Source organism: Mytilus edulis, chromosome 10 (genome assembly GCF_963676685.1).
Source record: "Mytilus edulis chromosome 10, xbMytEdul2.2, whole genome shotgun sequence".
Classification (NCBI taxonomy): Eukaryota; Metazoa; Mollusca; class Bivalvia; order Mytilida; family Mytilidae; genus Mytilus; species Mytilus edulis.
The window spans coordinates 23,197,067-23,209,521 of record NC_092353.1 but is presented as its reverse complement, the minus strand read 5'-3'; the positions used below and the strand labels follow the sequence as shown (position 1 = coordinate 23,209,521).

At 29.7% G+C, this 12,455-nt stretch overlaps 1 protein-coding gene across 2 annotated transcripts in view; it reads left to right on the top strand.

Moving 5' to 3' along the window:
* The window catches only part of LOC139490663 (adhesion G-protein coupled receptor G6-like), a 77,536-nt gene that overhangs the window by 41,302 nt on the left and 23,779 nt on the right, over positions 1-12,455 (top strand). For both annotated transcript variants that reach the window (XM_071277575.1, XM_071277574.1), the window contains exons 9-11: positions 5,877-6,057; positions 8,866-8,984; positions 9,550-9,617. In XM_071277575.1, the coding sequence (XP_071133676.1) occupies positions 5,877-6,057; positions 8,866-8,984; positions 9,550-9,617 (368 nt within the window). The remainder of the gene's footprint in view (positions 1-5,876; positions 6,058-8,865; positions 8,985-9,549; positions 9,618-12,455) is intronic.

The following is a 12,455-nucleotide window of genomic DNA, read 5'->3' as shown; positions in this document are numbered from 1 at the left end:
GGGTAAAATGCAATTGTTGGCTATTATCTCTGAAACTAAAGCATTTAGAGCTAATTTGACATTGGTTAAATGTGCACCAGGTCAGCATCTATCTGCCAGACGCATAAAAAACTGCCTGTTGGGTTGCTGGGTAACCAAAACAGAGACTTTTGTCATGAATTCTATTTTTGTCTACATTAAATGCGTGTTTGCTTTTAATATGTTCGTAGACCAAGGTGAGCGACAGATGCTCTTTAGAGCATCCGGTTTACTTAGGATGTATTTATATTATCAATAATTATAAAGATGTTAGATGTATGATAATTATTTGATTGTTTAATTGATGTTTGCCTTAAGACTGTACTGTTACCTGTTATCTATATTCATATAAAAAGTGATTATGGAGATGATTTGTGTATGTATTTCTAGTCTTCATTGATTTACCATGTTTATCATTTGTATATCACTGTTATTTGATTAAATATCAACTTCATTTCAAATCTATGGTTTTATTTTCTTAATAAATATGAACCAAAAGAAACCAGCTCAACGCATTGTATATGAATAGACAGAACGTTAATTCTTGTTTGGTATGTTGTGTGTTGTTGGTATCCTTTTTATGGTTTATTTACGAAACGTCGGAGTTGTATTGTTTGTCTGTGCTGTTGGTCTTAGTCAGGGATCCTTGTCCAATCCTCTCTCTGTATAAGAACTTGCAATGATTCAATCAGGAAACCTAAACTATCTGTTTGTGTTCCTTCTTAATATGGGTCTTGTATGTTTCATTAGTCCGATTTCACACAAAAAATGATGTTAAACTTGAAAAATATTTGTAAAGAAGGTCCGAGACCACATTATTTCGTAGTGTATTTCTTTTAGAAGATAAATGGAAATTATAAAAATCCCACCTGCGCTTTCTCAGTGAAATTTTTACAGTATGTTGTACTACTTTTGGGACAAATTATATCAAAATTATAGAAAACTTCGTCTGCTCTAACTCAAAATATAGACAATTTTATGTTTAGGGTGTCTTGAAATCTTTTGACAGCTTCCGAAGTACTAATTTTCAACCTTTTTTAGCTGGACCAAATCACTACTTTCCTTAAAAATTCTGAACCCAAATTTTTTTACAATTTAATTTCACCCCCTTGCAATTTGAGGCATTAAACATGGTGAAATAAATTTGGAAGAGGTATAAAAATTAATGGCAAGTAACCCACTGTCAACACTAGGAACTATATATTTGTGAACAACGAAAATCAAGGGACGACAATTGTGGTCTCGGACCAGAAGCAATATATGCATATTTTCCGAATTCTATAAAATAATATATGTCTTCACGGTTAATAATATTAACGGTACCAATTTTACTGCACCAGATGCGCATTTCGACAATACATGTCTCTTCAGTGATGCTCGTGGAAAAAATATTTGAAATCCAAAGCTTATATAAAAGATGAAGAGCTATAATCCAAAAGGTCAAAACAGTATAGCCGAATCCGTGAAAGGAATCAGAGCTATGCATGAGGGAGATACATTCCTCCTTAACTTATAATAATTTCATTTTGTAACAGAAAATTTTTATAACACAAAAAAATCCGTATTTTCATGCCAGTACCGAAGAAATGATACTTTAGACACTTTTAAGTTCATTTTTGGTGACAGCCAAAAGATACTTAAGGTATACCATACTTTCAATCGATAGCCAATACGGTTGAACTTTCATATTCAACTCGACTGAATGATGCTAAGTGTATTTTTTAACTCCGACCTTCAGCCAATATAGTATATCGTCATATTTCTATAACGACTCGATGATATCTACCTATCTATCCTCTTTGCTTCTGGCGGAGTATAAGGTCGCCAAAAGCTCGATGATACTTAAGGCATTATATACTTTTAATCACCGTACACTATGGTTGACCTGCAATGCATTTAAGCCCAATGATGGTTTATGCATACCATAGCTGTTATTGTATTTTCTCACTGCAATTTAAGGGCATACGATACAGTTACAGGGGAGGTAATGACGTTGCTAACGTAAATTAATATTTTCGCCACGTCAGACTATGACTTATCGGCAAAAGATTCAGTTTTCGACTGATTTTTATAATTCAAACTTATTTAACTTGAAAACGAGTTCATGGACCCGTCTTTTTTTAAATGCCATTTGGTTTGATTACTTTAGAAGATTATGTGTGGTTATTTTCATGAAAACGTAAATAGTGCAATTGTTTTTTAACTTGATAACTATACCGCAATAAATGATGGTTTTGTTTTCTACATTCATGAACATCTGATGAATATGAGTTATTTCTGAATAAAAAGTTTATACATTTTAAGGATACTTATAAAATACACAAATTACAAATTATTTAACAAAAACTAATTTGTGTTTATCTTTTAAAACAAAAAAGTTATGTCTTTCTTTCGAAATGGAAAACACGGCCACAACTCCGAATTTTGAGCAAATATACAAAATTTCGACCTCATTTTACTCAAAAAGTAACATATGAAGGTATATGTTTTATTACATATTTGATTTAATCAGAAAAATGTAGTCTATATCAAATTATTTATCAAAATGTAAATACGGGATAAAAACTGTATCGTATGCCCTTAAGTCCTGTATAATTTCCTGTCATATGCATTTCGGCACACTGATGCTTAAAGCCTCTTAAAAAGTCAATATCGGGATTGCTTAGTACATTTGAACTATAGAATGATATTTATACTACAAAAAGATAATATTGGCTATATGCTTATTTTTAAGATTATCCTACGGGCGTAACTGAAAGAGTTTTTTTACAATTTGATCAAAATCGTTGATTCACTTTAAGAAAACATCAGCTCCATTATGCACTAAGATCAAGTTTGTATCATATAGTTATTCAATTCAAAGTGTTGTTTGTCAAGTTATGAATACGGTCAGACTCATATAAAAACATCTTGTGTGGTATTGATCAAGTACAGTACAATTATGAACATAAAACAAAAAATAGCGATATCAACCATAAAAATTCTATAAAAATTTCTATATTACGTGAAACAATACTGGTATTGTTATTAAAATATCACAAGGGGCTAACTATTCCACCGCGTTAGATTCATAAACTGCTTTAAAAGGATCGATTAGTATATAAAAAATATGAGACTAACGTAAATTGAAATATTAACAAACTCACGCTCCAATACAATGTATAGTCAACTAGTGTTTGATTTACCTTTTATCAAATCTAAGTAGATTGAATTGGTACTGTGAAACAAAATAAACTAGCTAATATGTGTACTGTGAAACAATGGATAATAGCATTGGTTTTACTTAGTATTAAAACTACACTTGTTTTAATCGAAAGCAAAGTAAACAAGCGTATTTTTTCTATGAAACATAATATTATAATAGTAAGTTTTATAACGCGGTAAAAAACTACGGTTATATTACCCTTGTAGCAAACTCATTATAGATTTAGTGCTCCATACTCGCGTATCGTCTAGAGGAGATTCATCAGTAACACCCAAAGTTTACTAGACTTAGCTTAAATACTTCATGGAAAGAAGTAAACAATCGTATGTTGTACATGTAGCAAAGTCTAGCGCAATTTCATCAGTAGCAAAGTATACTAGCGTCAAATTTGGTAAGGAAAAAAGAAGGTTAGCACAAGTTTTAAAATGTTGCAAAGTAAACACGCGATGTACCGAAGTAAATGCAAATGTTTAATTTAGTAGCATAGTAAATTTAAGTGAATATCTTTGTTTTATTATTTATTTTGAGGACATCTTTTACTAGTGTAATATAACTATTGAATTAAAGGCATATAGGTTACAATTTGTAAATACAGCTGTTTCATAAACCCACGATTCTTTTGGGGAGAAATATAATTTTCATAGATATTTTGTTTTGTTTAACGTACTGGTTCCCATATATGATCTCTTTATTTCATAACTTCGGGATGATACCAGGATAAATATGCTAGAACTTGGTAGAGACAAGCATTTATTTCTAAGGAAGACCTAACGAAAATGGATGGGTAGTTCAAAATTTAAGTATTAGTTTTAACTCTTGAAGTTTCGGGGAATATAAATGATGAAAATAACTGCATAGCCAAATGCTTTGACCTCAGAATAAAATAGAAGTACATATAAACTTTCCAATCTTGGAAATATTTTTTTTCGGAAAGTTCATAGTAAAAGAAGCACTGCATTAGCTGTAATTGGAGTTTTTATGGGACATTATATTGTCTATATTTACAGAAATGTAACTAACAGATATAAAAAGATGTGGTATGAGTGCCAATGAGACAACTCTCTATTCGAGTAACAATTTATAAAAGTAAACCATTATAGGTCAAGGTACGGCCTTCAACACGGAGTTAGTATTTTACAATATAGAATAAACATTTGTTTTCTATTAGAAAAAATATTAATTAAACCAATATGCAAGAGATTTAGTATGCAGATAAAAAGTTAAATCACAAAAATACTGAACTCCGAGGAAAATTCAAACCGGAAAGTCCCTTATCAAATGGCCAAATCAAAACCTCAAACACATCAAACAATTGGACAACAACTGTCATATTCCTGGATATTCCAAATAACTGTTACATATATTAAATGACCCGTAGGCACTCAATTTCTCACACAATCTAATGTTCCATTAGATTAGGAAATTAATAACAATTAGTTGATCCCTCCCAAAATATTTTGTAACATGTGCCACAGAGTCACGCTTCTAATGTGTGTAGTCAAGACACGAGCATATTGTTATGTGTATCACAAGTTAATATGTTTATACTTATTTATAGTCGTTTACAATAACAGCTTGTTATGTACACAAAATATCAACGGTTTACTTATTAGTTGTAATTAGCTTTTACTATCCTGTTAATCCTACTAATACCTTTTAGATTGGTATTTTATGTATTTGTCTCCTTGTTGTTTTTTTTTAATTTGTTTAATTTGTTTTGTTGGATTTTTGTTTTTACGACGCGATTTGCCGTTTTTTCTTCTAGTATGGAACTGCTACAACACTGTCTCATGTTAGAGTAATACTTTAGCTCCCAGAAACATGTATTACCCGACTAACCCCTCCACAAGCTTTATTTCCCTGTCGTAAGTCAAACGCCTGTAATTCATCAGTTGTCGTCGGCAAAAAAATCAAATGTTATAAAATCTTCAGTTAAAGTACGTGCATTCCCGAAATAAAATGTGGTGTCAATTTTTCCTTTATTTCTAATTGCAAACATTGCATACATCATCAGGACTAGATAACAATTATTATAGATCGGTAGTTTATCGCGTTATTTATAAACAAGAACTTTTAAATTGTAATTGACAAAATTAGATAAAAACAAAATCCACGTTTCTCTTAATCCCCCTTAGACATAATTAACACATTTTATTGAAACGTCGTTAACAAGTCATCTATATATGGAAAAATATGTACGTTCGGGACAAAGCAATTATTACATAATCATATCTGTTGTTATTTTTGTCGTGGAGATAAACAGAAAGTTTAAACCTAAACATGCTAAATTTAGATTACTTTATCGTGCAGTAGACAAACCATTAAGTTAGACTTTCTATTGTTTTCATGCATTTCTCTCTTCCTTATAAAATATTGTAAAATGCTGAGCTGTCATAATAACTCTTAAGATATTTAATTTCATTCACATTAATGCAGATTTCTACTTTGTAATACTAGTAGTTGTAACCCTATCACACACATTCTATTTTCTTTATTGATAATTTTATTCATATTGAATTCTATCGTCTTACTTTTCATTACTAATTAATCAGTTTTTATCTAAATATTACTCTAATTGATGTCTGATTGGCTGCCAATTTGACTTTTTGAAAAATTGGTCTTCTCATTTAAGTTAAAAAATTTGTTCTTGCAGCCTACATGTTTTGAAGAATTGGTGTATGTATCTTCTGGATTAATGATAAATAAAGGGTGCACATCATACAGCCAGTGTCTGGAAAGTGAACGTAACAATGCCGATCAGTGCTATGGACAACCAACTGCTCGCTGTAAATTCTGCTGCGTGGGAGAGCTTTGTAATAAACCAGCTTTAAAGGGTCAGTTGATATAACATGTGTTAGATGTAATATGAGTACTTCCGGTCACAATTTAATAATGTATTTGATTTCATCTATTTGTCACATACTTAAATGTAATGATATGTATAAATGTAGTTTAATACAGTGTTATATGGTATTATCTTTAATTCATTTAATTGTATTTTTCCATCTGTTTTAGCTGCACACTCGTAAATTATATGCTTCGTCTTTGCTTTTTTCAAAATATTACTGTGTAATTATACTTTCATCTTTCTAATAGCGATATGTTTGTTCATTTAAAAAGGTCGGTAAGCTCTCCTACACAGCTACCTTTGCAAGTGTACTTTTGTATAATAATACATTTGAGAGAATGAAAACGACACTACAAAGTGGAATATTCAAAAGTACGTGAAACTTTCGATGAATATTTGCAACTAACTTTAAAACTCCTTGATTAAAACGCTTCCTTGTTTACAGCAACCTTTCAAAGTAGAAAACATAACAAAGAATATTTAAAAAACATTTTTGAGTGTTTTGATGAAGTTTAATTCAAACAAAAAGCGCTTCGGACGCAAACAATTTATACAATGTGTTCTTTTCTTTTTTGCTGTAACTACTAATTTTATGCACTGTGACAAGAAAGAGTTATCGCGTCTAAACATATATTTGTAGTTTTCTTCAAGCAAAAGACAATTCGACGGCCTCTGAAAGCAAATATAGTAAAAATAACATCTGACCTTAATTAGGCTTACTAAACATTATCTGCATGCCAATAATTTGCAAAATACGCGATACTACCTCCAGTAAGAACTTTTCTAAATTAGGAAAAGGTTAAAGGTTTTGAAATCAAAATACTGCAAATGAAGTAAAATAAACTCGATATTTTGATAAAATAAATTAATTACAAATTTCCAAGGTTTAGATATTCTTTTTCTAGAACGTAAATGATTTTAAATGAACACAAATATTGCATCATTAAAATTAAAGACGCTAATGCAAAAAAAAAACAATTGTATACATCAAACATCTGACAAATATAAACTGTATTAATGGGGAGGAACGGAACACTATTGTCACAGAACGGAAATTAATGAAGGATAAACCTTAACATTCGATACTTACTTTGTTTACAAAAAGAGTAATTTCGTGTCCTATATAATATACACTTTCATCTATCTAATAAAGATATGTTTGTTAATTTAGACAGGTCATAATACATTTGAAGTAAAGAAACGTTACTACAAAGTGGAGTACTTCTTAGTATCAAAAATTCACAGTACTGAAATTGTTCTTTAAATTTATCATTTATAAGAATCGATAATATAATATATATAGTATAAATTCAAACCTTAGTGGTATTTTCAACTTTCAATTTAATAGTTTTTACTAAAAACATCGGGTAAAAGAGCAAACGATTGTGTTAACGATCCATCCCCATCGTCTCTGACACAGCTATAACATAACAGTCGGTCAAATTATGATAACGTCCGTGAAACTTTCGATGAACATTTTCAACAAACTTAAAAACTTTTTGATTAAAACGCTTCCTTCTTTACAGCAACCTTATCAAGTAGAAAACATCACAAAGAAACAAACAAAATAAAAATAAAATCAGTTATTCAATTTGAAATAAAAATGCTCACATTTATATTTATAAACATTTTAAAAACAAAACCGAAAAGCAAATGAAAATATATATTTACATATATATCTAAGACTGTTTTAGTGTTTTGATGAAGTTAAATCCAAACAAAAAGCGCTTCGGACACAAACAATATATAATGTGTTCTTTTTATTTTTGGTGTAACTATTAATTTTATACACTGTGACAAGGAAGAGTTATTCCGTCTAAACTTGAGTAGTTGTCTTCAAGTAAAGAACAAAACGACGGCCTCTGAAATCAAAATACTGCAAATATAGTAAAATAAACTCTGATCTTAATTTGGCTTACTAACCATTATCTGCATGTCTGTATTTGGCAAAAAACGTGATACTATCTCCTTGTAACTTGTCTAAATTAAGAAAAGGTTAAGGTTTTAAAATCAAAATACTGCAAATGTAGTAAAAAGAAACCTCTGATATTTCTGATAATTAAAATAATAACAAATTTCCAAGTTTTAAATATTCTTTTCCTAGAACGTAAATGTTTTCAAATGAACAAAAGCTTTACATCATTTATTTCAAAGACGCTAGTACAAAAAACAAGTGTATACATCAAACATTTGACAAATATAAACTGTATTAATGGGAAGTAACGGAACACTATTGTCAAAGAACGGAAATTAATGAAGGACAAACCTTAAAGTTCGACACTAATTTTGTTTACAAAAAGAGTAATTTCATATCCTATCGGTTTCATATTCAGTTTTAAATCATTTACTATGATCTTACAGTCCTATTTTACTATGATCTATTGTGTAAGAACATCTTTTTCCAAACAAAATAATTTTAGCAAAGAGATATAAAATACAGAAAAAAGGTATGCAAGTAATTATCCTGAATACGACTTATATGTTGGTTTAAAACGTTATACGGGTATGTTATTTATCGAGATAATTTTTCTGTCAAAAATCAATGAATGATGCTTAACATATTTGTAGGGTATGATTGTCCGTCTAACTTTTGATTACCGGTCTTACCTTTTCTTTATTAAGACAAGTTATTAGAAGAAGATAATAACACGTATTTTGTCAAATACAGGCATGCAGGTTTTTTAGGAGGCCAAATTTACAAAACCTTTGGAAGCAGTTTGAACATTTTGTTGTTAACTAGTTTTGCATTTTTTTATATTTTACTTTCATTCCTATTATATACACTAATATATAGGTAGATTACACACCTCGGCTTATATGGTAAAAATAGTTGTGAATGCAGACATACCAGATAGTTTATCTAATCCTGGATTAATATTCTACACAACATTTGTCACTGCTGTTCAGTCTCAGGTGATTATTAACGTTATTTCTCCAAGCATTTTAATTCATAATTTGATCAATTAATCACTTTGACAACTAATACTATATATATGTAAGGTGTGTCATGCAATAAAGGTTGCCTTATGGTTTAAAGTGTTTGATATCAATCACGTTTTTTTGGAATTTTCGATTACACGTAGATTTCTATATATCTTATTTTTTCCGCATATGTTTTGCCTACACGTGTCTGAATGATTTGGCTAAGTTTTGTCTTCTGACGACCATACTTCTCATTTCCTTTTATTTAGTGTTTCTTTACAAATTAAATGGGCAGCTAACTGTTTAAAAACAGTTACAATCAAGATAAAGACTGAATATACAAGTGAAACAGCGAAAAACGAAATCGAGAAAAATATAAAAGAATCCAAAAGCTATTCACACATAGATTACCAATCTATACTAAATGTGTTTTTTTTTTAAATTTTCAATCAAATGATAAAAAAGAACAATCATCAGCACTATTTCTCACGAAATTATATTAACTATTTTGTGTATTCTATATGTTAATTATTATTATGAATATTGAATAATGTAGATTGACAATGCACTGAACAACAGAGCTGATTCATTTGGCAGTTTTGTTTCAACAGTTACAGTCATCGAGTAAGTTTTTCTTTTTCAATATCAGAGTTTATTGGTGATTGCTTATTGCTTTTTGTCGCAAAAAAGCTATATCGCGACGAGAGTTTCTGCACATAAACAAGCAATACAAATGCAAAAAATGTCAATACGTTATACACATGTAAGCATATCGTATTGATCTAATTAGAGTGTTATCTCATGTCCTCACAGAAGGTTCGTGGTGTATATTCGTAACGCCTCTTGTTCGAAACAATGAATAAGTTAATTTTAGTTGCTTTTCGATTGATACAATGACATTTTTTGCAGGTTTCAAGACATGCTATAATCATAATGTTGTGCTGTGTTAGCATTGACCATGCTTAATGACAGCATAGTCCACTCCAATTTGGGTCGTGCTTAACGTTTTCAACCTTGTGTGATATTTTTGCATAGAAATGTTAAACACAATTGTATTCTATCGTATTGACTCGTCCGACGTATTATTTAAAACATGTTATAGGTGTAAACCATTCAAATCGTACGTACTGAAAAACACTATTTTATGCTTTGAACAAGAATTAAATGACATTATTACATCGATAGTACGTTTTGTTTTAAGGATTGCTGGTATGGTGGTATATTGATATGCATTTAAAATTTTATGTATGTGTTGGTTATAGCGAATATTAATGACATACATTATCTATGATAATAATTTACTCTTAACAATACTTTTAGGAATAAAGTAGTAACCCTTTGTCTAAAGATTTACAACAGTTTCTGTTATGTTGATTTTTCGATAAGTTAACTATCTGAGAGGAAAAAAAACAAGTATTTCATCAGCTGTTTCGGTCCAAAACGTCATTGGCTTTCAAATATTGGGCTGAAGGTAAATCCAGGAAAGCGTATCTGAAATTGTGGCTTTCATTCGACAGTCTCTACAAACTCTTAACGATTTAACTACAAACTTTTAGATAAAAAAGTTTCTTCACTTTTAATTTTTTTTTCTCATTGTATATGTTATTACTATTTATTCTTTTTTTTTTTTGCAATAAGATTTATTTTCATCTTATGACAGAGTAACATTTAATAGTAGATCCGTGTATGGAAGTAACTTAAATGAACATTATAACATAACCGATTTTTAATTAAATACTTCCATCTGTCTACAAAACATTTTTACGAATGCATATTTATAGAATATAACGAATTGAAATTGAAATGTGAGTTAAATTAATTTATTTCGAAAATTTCAGTTATTTATATTTGAACAAGAAAATTGGTTTATGCGGCTATGCCTTTTTTTTGTCCATTACTTCACAGTTACTGTATCTGATCAATATTAACTAAACATAAGGAAGTTTTCAGTGATTTTCATACACAAAAAAATGGTTTCATCCACAATGTTTAACATAAGGAAATGCCTTTACTTATTCAGGAGTATTTCAGTTACTTTTCATTCGTTTAATGGTTTTGATCTATTGGTTTTGCCATTTGTTAAGGGAATTTCCGTTCTGAATTTTACTTTTACATATTATATTTTGATAAATAATTTTCGTTATTTAAAATCAACTGCATGTATATTTTTGTGAGTGTGCCATCCAAGAGTTCTAGATGTTTAGTTTAGCTCTCTGAAGATATGCTTATTTAAGGATGTTTGTTACTCTGTTAAAAAAAAAAATATTTAAAAGACTGTTTCAAATTGATAGTTCATAAATAAAGAAACTATTAAAGAAGGGGAAAACATAGTCCTTATGATTGTTTTTAAGATATAAGACATTGAAAATTTTACGGAAAATAATTTTTTCTATACTTTTTTATATTATACATTGGCACCATTTTTCTAAAAAAAACAAAATATGAAAAAATAACAAGGATTTTATAAGGTTTCAAATATGGCTTTTTAAACTATATGTAACATAAAATTATGTAAATTAGGTGGTAGCAGAGAATTATTTAAGTCGCACTACATGAATAAAAATAGAGGATTCCGAATGTATAGCAAAAATTCAAAAACAAAAGAAGCGAAAATTCCTAATATATGTATTGTTATATAAGTAAAGAATGATACGGATAAGCCTTGGTTGAATTTATCTATCTTTCTGTTAAATTAACGTTTATCCATTGTGTCTTCTTCTCTCAATTACGTGTTTACTGGAGTTTTTATAAAATTATATAAGAATATAAATATAAAGTGGGTACACAATACTATACTTATTACAAAATTAATAGTCTATGCATAGTCCGGTCATTAGTACAAAACGGAAGGAAATCTATCTATTAATTGTAAGATCAAGCCTACACACCAAGAAGCTTCAATTTGAATGAAAAGAGGCAAATGATCTGTGAAATATAGTGAAAGAAAGAAATTCGTCCACTAGGTTGATGTTTTATAAAAAAAATCAAATGCCATTTATACGTTTCAATATTTGTATAATGAAATGTTAAGCTAATAGAATAGAAATAATTTAGGAACTTCTATTCCTCGGAGGTCCAAGATCTCAATATCGGAATACATGAACTAGTCTAAATTACTAATTACAGGAAAGGCGTTCTAACCTGAATAAGTCAGGTGTGCAATAATATCAGAGTATTACATGGCATTTTTCATATCGAATGTATTATAACGAAGGCTCTAGGTATGATATTGAACAAAATGAACTAATACAGACAAGAACTATTTCCACTTTCCCAGGCAAAGTTGGCCGTAGATGGATTTGGCTACTTTTTATGTCCTTTTTGGTTTATAGCTCTTCAACGTATTTTATCCTTATACATCCTTGGCTTTTACATATTCGGCTTTGAAGATCAATCGAAAAAAAGGGCTTTGTACGCATGACATTGATCACTTGTTAACATGTTTTTTGACTTTGAAAAATA